We start from the raw sequence: 15,454 nt of genomic DNA on the forward strand, positions 1-15,454 counted from the left end.
CAGCTTCAGCTTTGTCCTCAGCTTCTGGAAGGCAAAGGAGCTGAAGCCTACTTCAGGGTCATTTCTGGCATCAATGAACCTGTCAGTGATCAATGACCTTATGATTATCTTGTGATCACAACTAAACTATATCACTATGTCATTTGGATTTATTGCAAACATCTGCATATTCACTTGAACTATAGGTAAGCATTCTAGATGTGACCTGGATGAAACCATGCGTTTTACATGTTGAAGTTACACAAACCAGGAAAAGATAAGTATCTATAAGTACTGCAATAATAAAATGCAGAAATATATGATTTTGGAAGCTGTTCATTCTACACCCCAAAATAATTTAAAACTTCCAAATAACTTATTTCATGGAAAAAGAATTTGGAATTAATAAAAATATCAAAAGAACATACATCGGCCAGCTGTTTCTAAAAACCTAAATAATATAAGGCAAAACATAAGGATAATTTAAAATTCTAATATTTGTACAATTTTTACTATATTACTGTTAATAACATAAAACAAACTAATGTTTAAGAACTGTGTTTAATTTTTAAGTACTTATATTTAGTCCTGAGACCTTCAAGAAAACTCCATTTGGGAATTTTCATATCTTGTGAGAAAATTAAAAGCAGAATCTCAACTTCTGCTTTGAAAGAATGTTGATTTTAACATTTACCCTTTTGGCAAAAACATCTATTCAGATCAAGTGTTTACACCTGCTTTTCTCCTTGGAGCATTCTCCCAAACTCCCATTTGAAGGAGTAAATACGGGGTTTATTGTTTCCAATTTTACCCTGGTAGATACTTACAGACCCTGCTGTCAATGAAGGCCTTCTGAAGCACCTGTGCACCTTTCTTCACCTGCTCCTTAGGTGAGGGGGTGGGGAAAGACTCATACTCAGATGAAAGACATCCTGGTGTCTCCGGTGCATCTTGTGAACCTCTTGTTAGCCCACCTTAACTGAACAAGCCTGCTCCTGCCCAAACCTCCCCCCTACACAGTGGGGGTGAGGGGTGCTGGGAAGCTAGCAGAAACAGATCTGGGAAGGACATGAGCTTTGGACTAAGAAGCGATGGGTCTGAAACCTAACTCACTAACTCAGCAGGAAATTTAACCTCCAAGTATTTCTGCTTTCTCCTCTCCTACAAGAGGATTAAGACTGTTCTCACGGGAGTACTGTGCCAGTGAAGTTACTAACAGAGGTAACGCAGCAAGCGTGGGCCCTAGCACCAAGTATCTGCTCAGTAAACGCTGGCTCTCATGACCCTGGGCATTTCACCACTGCCTCCGTGATTTCAGATTTTACACATCCTGCGAAACGGCTATAACACAGGTCTCATCGAACCCAAAGACCTGGTATTGTCCAGTAATCTCTCCTCCTAGGCCTTTGCTTTCAACATCCAACATTTCCAGGCCGTTCCCTTAGGGCCACTGCCATGTGCTGGTCCTACTCACGTGTCTCTAAATCTCTGTAAGGAAAGATCCGAGGAAAATCCAGAAAAGCTGAGAAAAAAGTTGAACGATTCAAGCATTATCTAGCTGGCACCTCCCAGGATTCACATTACACATTTTGGAAGGAAGGAAAGAACTGCGGGGTGTCTGAATGACATGCTAAGGCCTGCGTTGAGCTGCGCTCTGGGCAGCTCCCCCCAATCCCCACAGGGAAAGTGAGGCATTCCCTACAGGAAGAAAGGCGGCGATGGAGCTCGTGCGCGCCTGGGAAGACACCCGCCCACGCGTGCCTCTGCCCACTCCCGGAGCCGAGGAAGAGGGAGGCTCCATCCCGACTCACTTCCTGCAGGGGAGGAAAGACATCTTGCCGCAGGGCGGCCGGCGGCAGTTCCGCCTCTGGACCGGCCGGCTGCAGAACGCGCCCCGCCGACACCTACGTGGCGCTGCCCGCTCGCGAGGCGCGGCGGGCGAAGGCCGCCCCCGCCGCCCTAGCCTCCCCGCGGGGCTCCCGGCCGGCCCGGCGAGGGGCGACGCGAGTGAAGCCCGCGGAGACCCCGGCCCGGCGGAGGGGCGAGCCCGGGAGGCGCAGGGCGCGCGGCGGGAGCAGAGGCGCGCAGGCCGCCGCCGGGTCACCCACCTTTCTCACTCTGCGGGCCGTGTAGAGCCCCATCCCGTCCTGAACCCGGGAGGACTTCAGGGAGAACCTGTCCGGCACGTACATGCCCAGCATTTTCCCAGCCGCGGCCGCCGCCTCGTTTAACACCGGCGCTCTGCGCCCGGGAGGCGACACATGGAAATTTGGGGTGCCGGGGTGGAGGGGAGAGGCCGGCGGGGAAGGAGGAAATGGAGTTTTCCTCCCAGAATCCCCACCTCCCCGCCGATTCCAGGATCCCCCGCGGCTCAGCCCCTCCTCGTCCCGGGTCTAGCTCGGCCCGGAGCCGCCGAGGCCGCAGCTGCCATTGCTGGCGCGGGGGCGTGGGGGGCGCGGGCCCGGGCGCTGCGGGCGCCGGGACGCTGCGGGCGCGGGGACGCCGCGCGCTGATTGGCCCGAAGTTAGCGGCTCGGACCCGCTCCCGGGCGTGGTGCCCGGGGCAGGGCTGACCCCGGAGCTTCGAACCCGGAGGCCGCGGAGCCGAAGGACCCGCCCGCACCGTGCGCCCCGCGCAGCCGCGTGCGGACCCGCCCTTGACCAGCTCTGGGTTTTGAGTCTCGGAGCTTGTACTCCCAGTCGGCGAATTTTGCACTCTTCAGATGCAAAACGAAATGGGCCTTGACCGAGCTGGGGCCATCCTCCAAAACAACTTTAGAAGTTCTAGACCGAAGGCATACTTACTGCCTAACTACTGAGAACAATCCCTAGAGTCAAGGAAATTTTAGTCCTTTTACATCTGAGTTATGCATCTTTGGTTTATTTCGTGCTTGTTTCAGAGGTTCGAACACATAGGGGACCAATAAATATGTAGATTCACGTTCAGAGAAAGCGGGTATACGCAGCCTGCAGCTAATCCATTTCAAGTTAACTCAAAATTTGTCGTGAACAATTGTAATATTTAAATCCAGTAGAAACTAGTTCTGTTCTGGTGTCCTAATCCCTGGGAAATTCTTACACTTCCAAAGATGAGCTCTTCCTGAGTCCTCTCTACCTTGAAAATCACCAGACCAATTCCAGATTTTCAGACATAGAGCAATGGAGATGGGGGAGATAAGAGGGAATGACCGAACAGTGGAATCTGGAATCACGGCCGTGAAATAACACCGTAAGTCTTCTTTTAGTGCTTTTAATGGAAGTTAGTAGGTATCGCAGTGGCGCTCAGAAAGAACTTTAGAAGGATGTTTCATCTTTCAAGAGGAACTGGGTGCTCTCTACTCATTTCTCTTGATATTTTTGATAATTTTCTACTCTGGGTTCTTTTCTCAGGAACTATTTGATGTTCCCAATAAATATTTGATGTTTCTGATAAACTAATAGTAATAATAATTTTGACAAAATTAAAGGCCACACTATTTTTAAAAACTCAGCTGAATATATTTTAAAGATCTTATTGGCTTTATTCAACAAGTCACGGTTTAGACAGCATCCAATCTGGCAGATAGGAGCTCTGAGGAGCTATACAAAGTGAAAGGCTTTTACGGGTAGAAGGGAGCAAGAACAAGGAAGTTATACCAGGCAAAAAGTGGAGTGGCGGGCTTCCCTGGTGGCGCAGTGGTTGAGAATCTGCCTGCCAATGCAGGGGACACGGGTTTGAGCCCTGGTCTGGGAAGATCCCACATGCCGCGGAGCAACTGGGCCCGTGAGCCACAACTACTGAGCCTGCGCGTCTGGAGCCTGTGCTCTGCAACAAGAGAGGCCACGATAGTGAGAGGCCTGCGCACCGCGATGAAGAGTGGCCCCCGCTTGCCGCAACTGGGGAAAGCCCTTGCACAGAAACGAAGACCCAACACAGCCAAAAATAAAATAAATAAATAAATAAATAAATAATTTAAAAAAAAAAAAAAAGTGGAGTGGCTATTGCAAGGTATCTTTCTCTTAGGGGATGGTGGGAGTCTGTTAGGCACATTACCTAACTAATGCTGAATAGGCACCTCCCAGTTGGCTGGCTTAAGCTTCCATTTCTAGAAGAGCCGAAATTGTAATTAAGTCTCAGTTTGGTGATGGAGAGTTTAGCATAAGGGACTCCATTTGGGGCCTGTTGTCTTGTTTTTAGCAACACACTTGGAAATGATTCCTGTGTCTTCCGCACTAAGGAAACCTTTGGAACACAAACAGTTCCTAATTTCCTAAGTAGGAGAATTTTATTAAAGTTTAGAAAAAGGTTTTTGAAAAAGCATTATGAAGAAAATCATGTAATAGCAATATTTGGAGATTTTAAAGAACAGAATAAATAAATGATCTTCTTTTTTTTTAAACTGAAGGGTAGGTAGCTTTGCCGGGGTGAGAGGAACAATGCCTTAATCATTCTTTGAGTTATGATCCCTTTGACCTATCATTAAAGATATCTAACTTCCTGTAGGTGGATATGAATTAATAAATAAAGTTTGTTTGGGGGAAATTTGAAATTAGATGGCCTTGAAACATGTAATAGGGATTCAATAAATATGTCTTGATTAGAAGTCTATTCTGAGGCTAATCTGAGATTTTCAAATTAGTCAACGGTGAGCCTAGACTCCAACTGTTGTTCCTCAAAGAATCTGGACTAAGTAGGTTTTCCTGGAATCGTTTAAGCCAGTGCTAAAATAAGGCCAGACCAGGTCCACTGGGCCCAGCTGGAACCAGACCACAATCCAGAGGGTGGCCATGGCACTTTCCCCAGGGCGCTCAGTCCTTTGTCACACACAGCTTTTCAGCCCTGGCCCTCAAGCCACCCTGGCTCCTCAGTCAAATGCTCTGCCATGTCTCTTTGGGCACAAAAGTTTCCACAGTTTTTGATCACTAGAGAGAAGAAGAAATGTTTTCTGGACTTGTTCTGACGCAAGCCTCATTCACTGATGACCCTTGCTTCGGCATAGCTCCCTTTTGATTGCTGCTATGTGTCTGGGGAACGAAGTTGTCAGCTTGAGAATGCTCAACTTTCTGAATGTAGGCATCTTTACTAATTAGGAAGCAGTGATAAAAATAAATTAGTTTGTGATGATAAATCTGAGATTAATAAAATGAAAAACTTTCTAGATCTTTTATGAATCTCTATCAGAGATTTTGTTACAACTAATACAAACAGTATATTTCATTAAAGCGTGCAATGTTCTCTTTATCTATTTGTTGGAGTTTTCTGAAGATCTACCACCTAAATCATAGAAAACAGCAACAAAAAGCTCTTAATAATAATCTCTCTTAACAACACATAAAAAAGCATATATGCTTGCCCGATGAAAATGCACCATACTGACCGGAAATTTGATTTTGAAGCCTGTAAGACAGTAGTGGTACGATGAGCCATTTCTTAAAACTTTTAAAGCTAGAAAGTGACCTTTCAATATTGTCTTTGAAAAAAGGGAAATTAAAATTCTGCTTTATATCAAGAGTTTAAATCCAGTCTTAAAAAAATAAGAAAATCAAAATATTGACATTAAAGTACTACCATGCACCTGATTTACTTACTATAGAAAATATTGCACTATCTTGAGACAAGAGAAATGACTCCTAATACATTTCTCCTTATTTTCAAATTTGCTTTTGGAGGAAACTTTTTTCATTGATATGCCTAAAGCAAGCTCTAGTTATTGAATTCAAACTTGTGTACTGGTGCAGTCCTTGTTTTTCATTACAGGGGAAGACTTAATTCTATAATTCTACAATAAATAATTATTTTACCACACATACTGTAAAATCTTTTGATTGTCTCAATTATTAATGACTGTTTCCAACTGTCATGGTAGATTAAAAGCCTGACAGGAAAAAATACTGAGGTTTATTTATCTTTGGTTTCCTGAGAGTCAGAAGGACTTGTAGTGAATGAATATAAAACCAAATTTCCCGAGCAGAAAAGAATAAAGATGTATTGGGTTGGCCAAAAAGTGCCTTCAGTTTTTAAGTAAAATAAAAGACACATTTTTCATTTTCACCAAGAACTTTATTGAACCATGTACTCACCCTTTTGTTCCACTACCTTCTGCCATTTTTCAGGCAACTTCATAATTCCATCTTCCCAAAACTTTTTATCTTTCTGAGCAAAGAACTGTTCCAGGTGGGTGCCTTTTACAAGTCTTCCAGGGAATTGAAATTTTTTGCATTAAGAGAATTTTGCGAAGACCTAAATAAGTGGAAATCCGAAGGTGCAATGTCTGGTGAATATGGTGAATGAATCAGAACTTCCCAGCCAAGCTGTAACAGTTTTTGCCTGGTCATCAAAGAAACATGCGGTCTTGCGTTATCCTGATGGAAGATTATGTGTTTTCTGTTGACTGATTCTGGACGCTTTTCATTGAGTGCTGCTTTCAGTTGGTCTCATTGGGAGCAGTAGTTGTTGGAATTAATTGTTCAGTTTTCCGGAAGGAGCTCATAATGGAGGACTCCCTTCCAATCCCGCCATATGCACAACATCACCTTCTTTGGATGAAGACCGGCCTTCAGTGTGGTTGGTGGTTGTTCATTTCACTTGCCCCATGATCTCTTCTGTTCCACATTGTTGTACAGTATCCACTTTTCATTGCTGGTCACAATTTGTTCTAAAAATGGAACGTTTTCATTTCATTTAAGTAGAGAATCGCACGCGGAAATATGGTCAAGAAGGTTTTTTTCGCTTAACTTATGTGGAACCCAAACATCAAAGCAATGAACAAAACCAAGCTGGTGCAAATGATTTTCAACGCTTGATTTTGGATATTTTGAGTATGTCGGCTGTCTCTCGTGTGGTATAACATTGATTGTTCTCAATTAATGTCTCAATAGATCGCTATCAACTTCAACTGGTCTATCCAACAGTGGAGCATCGTCCAGCAAGAAATCTCCAGCACGAAACTTCGAAAACCACTTTGGACACGTTTGATCAGTCACAGCACCTTCTCCATATACTGCACAAATCTTTTTTTGTGTTTCGGTTGTGTTTTTACCTTTCTTGAAATAATAAGGCATGATATGCTGAAAATGTTGCTTTTATTCTTCCATCTTCAATATTAAAATGGCTACACAAAAATTCATCAATTTTGATGTCGTTTTTTAAATGCACGCTGATATGACAGCTGTCTCATACAATCTAAGAAACTGTTTTGAATGAAGTGAAAGACAACTAAGTGCTACTTGAGCCATCTTATGGAAAAAAAGCAAATGAATCTTTTGGCCAACCCAATATTTGCTGTGACTCAAAGAAAAAAGAAAAGAAAAAATCCTTAAAAATAAAATCTGGAGTGGGGTTGTTGGAATCTTGCACTGAAACCATCCTCTCCATAGCATTGATTCCACAGTAGCAATAGTGCCATGAAAGATGACGCTGAAACCTGAAAAAGTCTGCACATTAAATTTTCCTTAGTCCCTTGGTTTTGAATGACGACACCAAAGACTTGTATGCAGTAGCAGAGAAAAATCATAAAATTCTTTAAATAGAAGAAAGCTAGAAGTTGTTGGGACTACAGTGAGTGATGTTATAGAAAGAAAAGCCAAAGAGTTAATCAGTGGTCCTCTCACCCCAAAAGTCAGGTGCTGTTCATGGAACAGGTATGGAAAAGTAACATGAAGCTGAATTAAAGTGAGAGGAAGAAACCAAGAAGGATAATTATTTCCATGTATTGAGCCTAGTATATGCCAGAAACTGGACTGGATAGGTTCTTCCTATCCATTATCTTAAAGCCCTAACAGGCCTACCATAACAGCCCTGCAAAGTAAATGTCACTAACCCCATTTTACACACAAGAGAGAAGTGATTGATCTTAATCAATTTCATGAATCCATGAAGTGGTGGAGGTAAAAAAACTCAGGACTTTGTTTCCAATGTCCTTGATTCTACCTCCAGCTGACTCAGTCTGGCTCACTCTCCAGTTACACTTCCCACTAGGCTTAGCAGCACCTCCAGAACAAGCAGAACTCTCCATCTTTCTCTCTCCTTCCCCTTCTTCTTCCCCTTCCCCTTCCCCTACTCCTTCCCCTTCCCCTTCCCCTTCTCCTTCTCCTTCCCCTTCCTCTTCCACTTCTTCTTCTCTTTCTCCTTCTCCTTCTCTTTCATGTCCCCTCCCAATCCACCTCCAACTCCTCTAGAACTGGGCAGAAAACTTGGCTGGCCAAGGTCAACTAAATAGTTATCCTGAGGTCAGATGCTCCAGTTTGATCCAAATGACTGTGTCTAAGAGAAGACAGAGTTATATGATTCTCCAAAGATATCCCCTATGCAGAGAGGGCTATAAGATAAGACCCTGCTTTTACAGAAAGTTTCTCTGAACCTGGCAGATATTTTGAGGCTTAGCCTATTTATAACCACAGCCTAGCTCATCCACAAATTTTTAATCCACAGAAATGATAATATTTAAAAGATTCAGTAATTAACCAAAAAGCAATACCAATGCTCTTGTTTGTCAGAGCCACTCAATTTGTTCTACTGGTTTCCCTTTTCCCTTACTAAAATAAAATAGTTACTGAACTATTATTAAAAGGGGGGGAGGGGATCACCTTCTTAATATGCCATTCCAAATGAGTAAGGAGGAACTTAGTTTAAGTGATCATTTTCTATAAACTCTCTGATACTATGCAGAGAGTAAAAATAATGATAATAATAATAATAATTGTAATGTCTTACTAATTATTTAGCACAGAGGCAAGAACCAACTTTTTCCATAGAAAATGTTATTTCAAATAAACACCACAGTTGAGTGCTGATGTCTTGGTGACCTCTCAGTACAAAGGGAAGCATACACAACCAATGATGTAATTCCCTACTGAATTGGGGTCTCCATAAGGTCTCCTCTCTGCCCACTGTTTCTTTCTTCTTACATTTGGCAGATTGAAGTTTCACATAGTATTTCATCATCAGAAACGTAAGTTTCTAACTCCATCCTGTTATGCTGAGTATTAATGCAATCAGCAAATTAATACTGTTTGAAGATCATTAATTTTAAAATTTCCTCTGTAGTTTCCAATTGCAACCAAGTATCGTATTAACATGTTTACATATGAATGAAGAACATTATTTTTTACTTAGCCTTTTAGGTGAGTTCAGGAAAATAATGTACATCAACATTGGTTTACCTAGTTTCAAAGTCTTTGTAACTGGCAATGGTATATGGATGTCACTTATTTCTAACACATCAACAAAATTTTCTGTTGCTGAAATAGGTCTGCAGATCTTAAGCTTTTATATCCACACCTAACTTGTGAAGTATAGTATTTAAATAGAATACGTGACTGAAGTAAGAAACAATATATTATTCTGAAAGTTACTAATACTGCTTGCCCTGAAGGTAACTTAAATCCTGTGTTATAAGAAACTTGTCAACACATGGAAAACGAAATTGGAAGGCTTCTGGCTGTGTGACAGGTGTATTCTCTGGAGAAAAGATACCCCCAAAATTTTAAATAATCAAATATGGCAAAAATAACAGATTCTCTTATATCATTGGGTCAAATGTTTCCTCCGTGAATTATAATCCAGCCGGCCTTTGCACTGCTGTTCTCTTTGCCTGAGGAATTCAGTTATTATAAGTCTCTCTTTATAAAAGGCCACTATGCAGCTGTGAAGAAAAAATTGGCATCATGCTGATTCCTCAAGTCATCATTTCTGAATGTTTCTGCAAAATTTTACCACAAAGAACCTTAGACCAGAAGGAAGCAAAAAGACTTTGTAAAAAAATCATACAGATCGTGCCAGAGTCTGTGCTAAATTATACAGGCTACCCACAAAAATAGCTTCTGGAAACCTATTCCTCCAGACATAACTGCCAGAAGAGTGTCCCTCCATTGCTCCTACCATGGGGAACTCCCTTCTATTAGGAGAGCTTCCCAGTCTCTCTATTGGAGAGGTGAGGAGCCATGGAAACAGCAAGAATTTTGGAATCAGGAAATATGGAGTTTGAATCACAGAGATGAGAAGTATTAACATGAGACCATAGGAAAGGTTAATAACCACTTGAAAACTCTATTTCCTTGTCTGTACAATGAGGATGAGAATGCCTATTTTGCAGAGCCCCAGGCACAAAATAGGTTCAAAATAAATTGAAGTTATTATTATTATTACCATGGATCAGGACTAAGTTTCATAGCTACACTTCAGCGTTCTTCACCGAGCCATCTGGATTTTGCTATAATGACACAGAAGTGAGTCTATTAACTTGTACTGAGGCACAGGGCAGCCCCCAGTCATCCTTCCAGGGCAAGAACGATGTCTTTAATATCTGTATAATGCAAGCTGTAAGACAATGCTGCTTCCACAGAGACAAGCCGTACCCTAAAAATTCCCAGTGAGAGCTTGTAGGAAACTCTTTTCTTCCCTGGGCTCATAGATCATCTGTGTCTCTCAAAGGGGGAGAAAAGAAACCTACCAGTAGTTAAATTCTGTTGAACATATTTTGTTAGTTTGAAGTCCTTGATAATACTCCCGATTTATGTAAAACTTCGTAAGTTCTTCCATTTTTAACTCAAATTATGTGGCATCCATTTAAAAAGTAAATCCTTAAGAGCATTATATATTCCTGCAACAAGTATTTCTAGAACTCCTAACTATGTGCCAAGCATAAGGAACAAGCAATACAAGTTATCAGACTTTGCAAACTTAAGAGCGCATGAAAATTTCACTGTAACACACACTATTTCAGGGTGGGATGAGGAGAAACGGAGCCTCTTTAATGTGCTACAAGGGATGTCCCATGCAGTCCTTGTTGCTGTCCAGTTGGAAACAGAGAATTTGTGGGGAAATAAAGTCTTCCTGACAAGGAGGCTTCATCGGCATTTCTGTCACTATAGCCTTTATTTTACTAGTAGAAAGGGAACAGAGAAATGGAGAAGTCACATTAGAGACAGAGCACCGTAGTCTTGCAGGGACACAGCAAGCATCCGGCAGAGTTCACAGGACAGAAGAAAGCCTTTCCTAAGCATCAACTGATAACAACTCAGCATTAACACTTTGTATTTGAGCAAGTGCCCAAGCAAAGAGGAGACTCGGCTGCAAAATTCCTAAAGGTGGAAGTTGATAGGACATTTTAACTGGACAGAACAATTATGAGGTACATATTAGACACGATAGACACAGAAGAGGATTCACAAGGGCCGGAACTGATTCTTTACACACCGGGAAATGGGAAGACATGGAACAAATACTAGAACCCAACACGTACATAGCATATGTAGTAAATTGTACACATAGCACATGATATACTGTTGTGAGGAATAAACTGAAGATTGTTCTCATTGAGAGAATGAGCCCTATCATCTTAAATAGATCTTTCATTAGGTACTAAAAAAGTTCCTCCAAAATTAATTAACTATCAACCCAGAACTGAATGACCTTTATCCATGCTTTGCCATAAAGGTCTGATGCCCAGAGTAAACAACACACAATCAGCAACACGCCTCGCAAAATTCTGTCTACATAGGACTTAAATTTTTCTGGATATGCTGTTACTTTGAGATTTAGAAAAGATAATTAAAGTCAACACCAAAGAAATGGAACTATTTGGAATCTTTGTAATAGTTTTCACACAATGAGAATGTGGAGATGAAATAATATGAGTTAATCTTAAAACTATTTGGTTCATTTATTTTGAATTCCTGGGTCCAGTTATTTCACATACATTCCCCTCTTCCACCCTCTATTTCCTTTCCCTTTTCCTGCCAGTCTCCTGGAGCTCCACTGTTATTATATGCTATAAAAAATATTTTACTCATGCAATTGAAATGCTCTTTAACTTTCAAGCTCAGTAGGAGAAAAGGTAGAGGTGTTTAATTCTCCAGTTTTTTATTTTTTCATGGGAAATGAAAGTCAAAATCTGAAAACTAGCAACCTGCAGTAAAACATTATTTTTCTTCTTTTCCCAATATGTCAAAATGGCATCAAGTTCAAATGCTTTATTACAGTTAATCCTAGCCGATTTAAATGTCCACTTACTCAATAAAACATGAATCAGGAAAAGTCAGTATTTTGCAAATGTGATTCCGAATTTTGCCCTCAGATAGTGTAACTAAAGTTCCACTCACTTCAGTGGGAGTTATAAAAAGTACATCTGAGGGGAGAATTTGGCCCAAGAAATTTAAAATGATTGTAGAGTAAGTAAAATATTTCTTATGCTTACGATTATATAGTAGCCGTGGAACTTTCAAAAGGAAAACATTAAAAGCCTATACTGTAGCAAAATTCAACTAAAAAAGAACTTGTTAATTTATCTAGCTTTGAAGAGTTTTAACTCATTTTAAAGAAAACATCTAATAAAGAATGCTTTATTCATTCATTCAAAAATATTTATTCATACCAACATCACTTTTTTCAAAGGGTATTTCCGAGCCCAATAATATTCCATATGGCAATTAGCTCTAACGTAAAATCTGAAAAAGCTCCAACTATTGCCTATATTAAGAAAGAAAAATTTGGTCCATGTAAGATATTTAGTTGCAATCATATGGTCCTCACACTTGTTCTAAGAAGACTAGAGATAAATATTGAATAACTAAAATAATTTTAAAATTACCGAAAAACTGGCTTTAATTATATTTAATCATTTTCTTCACTGGATTCATGAGCCAAAGTTTATTTTAGACCTCTAGTCGTACAACCTCACTATGTTTAATCACTCCAATTTTCCTACTTTAGAAATGGTCTGCCAGCATCTCGGCTTGAAATACCAACTCCCTGTTTACCAGATGTCTTGGATTTATTTATTTATTTACTTGTTTATTTACCTATTTATCTATTTTTTTTTTTTATTGTTTGGCCACGCCACGTGGCATGCAGGATCTTAGTTCCCTGACCAGGGACTGAACCTGTGCCCCTTGCAGTGGAAGCACAAAGTCTAACCACTGGACCGACAGGGGATTCCCCAGATGTCTTGGATTTAGATTCACTTTATTCCTATCTTGCCTCTTCCCATGTCACTGGTGCTCTCCATAGTTTAGACCCTCGAAGCTCCACATCTATTATAATATTTATATAACATCCTTACTCTAGCTTTTTTTTTGCTTGAATGTACTGTAGACGTCACTGTTAGATTAATATTCCTTACGTATTTTCTTGACACTCCTTTTCTCTAATAACTTGAATAAGCCCATATACCACCTGGATATTTCAAATCCTTTTCCTGAAATCAAAAGGCTGTCCGCAATATGGTTCCATCCTACCCTTCCAACCTTAACTCCCTCTATTCTTTTAGAATCCTCTATTCAATTAATTCCACTCATTCTCTCTTCTCTCAGACTTTGTGACTGCTGGCTCAATGTTGTGCTTACATTTTTTCCATTGCCTGAAATGTCCTCTTCATTATTTTCTTCTCATTTAACTTCTACCACCCTTCACAGTCCAATCTGTGTTTCTGCTTTTCCATGAAACCATTTCTGACCATCATAGTCGGAAGTGATCTCTCCTGCTTTATATAGCCATGGTTTGTTTTGTTTATTCCTTCATTTGGCACTTAACAATCATTGTCTTACATTGTTAGGTGTGTGTGTGTGCCTGTACATGAGCATGTGTGTGTGTGTGTTTCTCTGTCATATATACCTAATACTATTTTAAGGTCTTTGAAGGCAGATACTATGTCTTATACATTATATCCTTATTTATCTAGCATCTCACCGTAAAGATAGTGCCACAGTCCAGAGTGAGGCAGGTCATGCATTACACAACTCTAAGGGGCTTCAGTCACATCATAGTTAATGTGAATGTCTCCCTCTGGAGCTGTGCAGTGCACCACTGGCATGGTCATAAATGCCAACCTGCTTGCACATAATATGGCATCGACTTAATATTTACCCATGATTTCTACCTCTCTTGTGTCATTTCTCTAATGTTTTATAACAAAAAGTTCTCAATAGTTCACTACCCCCAATCTACAGGGATGAGAACAAAATGCTATATTTCTAAGCATATAGAACACTTTGTAGCAAGTACCCTTTCTTTCCAAATTCCCTCTCCTCTCTTTCACTGGTAAATGCTGTCAAAGCAAGTTAGCCCTATTGGCACCCAGGGTCAGACTAGGAATCTTATACCAAGGACCAGGCTCTCTTTGAACTTGACCTTGGAAAAATTAGAAACTTTGTTCTCAACATAGATCTGTCTCTACTTTTAGCCTTACACTATTTGGTAATGTCAAAAGACAGGAAAATTTTCAATCAATACTTCACACTATCCTCTAACATCACTATGTATAAAAATGAAAACTTTAACATTACTAGGAGAAAATATAGAATAACTCTATGACCCTGGAGTGAAGAAATCCTTCGTAAAGAATAATTTTTAATGCAAAAAATCAATACAATGGAGTACATTTGTTTAAAATTTCTGAACAATTCAAGAAATCATTACAAAATTAAAAGATAAACTATGGGCTAAGAAAAATATTTGCAATATGCATAACAGACAATATGTTAGTAAGAAAAAAGACAAATACCTGAAAGAAAAATGGACAAAAATGAAAAAGTAATTAATAGGAGTAATAGGCCATTAACAGGATGGCTACCTTCTTTAGTAATCAGGGAAAAAGAAATTGAAGCAACAGTGAGATAACACTTTTTGTCTCATCAGTTAGGCAAAAATCTAAAAGCTGAGCACAGCCCCCAAAGTTGGTGAGGTATGGGGAAATGGGTGCTCTCATACTCTGTTTGTACAAAGAAAAACTGAGAGATCCACTTTGGGGAGAAATTGAGCAGTATCTATTAAACCTAAAAATGTACATACTCTTACCCAGCAGTTCTACTTATGGGTTCGCCCTCTGACTGAAACACTAGCACATATGCTCAAGGAGAATTGTAACAGAATGTTGTCACAATATTCATCGTAATTGTAATTATAAATTCAAACATGATATAGTCACAGAGCTGTTAAAACGAATAAGCTAGATCTGCGGGTCTCAAGATAGGTAGATCTCAAATACATAATGTTGAGTGATAAAAAGTGACTTATACAATTATTTGTACACTATTATGTGAAAAATAACAAAACATACCAAACCATGCTATACATTTTTATGGGTACATATATGTGAGCAAAATATTTTAAAGTTCTGAAAAATACACATTAAATGCATAAAATTGTTTATTTCAGCAGAGAGAAGAGACCAGGATTAGAGACGGTTTTCCAAAGGCACTTAAATGTTAACCACAATATTCTAGTTTTTTACAAAGAGAATGGATTTTTGCATTATATATTTAAATTTTGAAAGTAAAAATAAAGGAAAAAGAGAATAGACTTCGGAGCCAGAAAGATTAGGCTTTAGCTTTTAGCTTCTGGTTCCACACTGAAAAAATATTTAATGTCTGAAAATCAGTTTCCTCTTTTACTAAAAAGATAAACTATATATAGATGTAGATATATAGATAAATATGAGAAAATAGAAAGAAAGAGAGAGACTATTGAATGAGTTAATGTGTGTAACACACAGAGCACT

The 15,454-nt window shown here is 40.0% G+C and overlaps 1 protein-coding gene across 3 annotated transcripts in view; it reads right to left on the reverse strand.

Moving 5' to 3' along the window:
- PRDM5 (PR/SET domain 5) overlaps window positions 1-2,435 on the reverse strand; it is a 205,030-nt gene extending 202,595 nt beyond the window's left edge. For 2 of the 3 annotated variants that reach the window (XM_068543370.1, XM_068543369.1), the window contains exon 1: window positions 2,088-2,435. In XM_068543370.1, the coding sequence (XP_068399471.1) occupies window positions 2,088-2,180 (93 nt within the window). In that variant the 5' untranslated portion in view covers window positions 2,181-2,435. Of the gene's footprint in view, window positions 1-806; window positions 1,043-2,087 lie in introns of those variants that run through there. The other variant, XM_068543371.1, reaches the window with a different exon arrangement.
- Window positions 2,436-15,454: the final 13,019 nt, after the last annotated feature.

The sequence above is a fragment of the Eschrichtius robustus genome, chromosome 4 (genome assembly GCF_028021215.1).
Source record: "Eschrichtius robustus isolate mEscRob2 chromosome 4, mEscRob2.pri, whole genome shotgun sequence".
NCBI classification, from domain to species: domain Eukaryota; kingdom Metazoa; phylum Chordata; class Mammalia; order Artiodactyla; family Eschrichtiidae; genus Eschrichtius; species Eschrichtius robustus.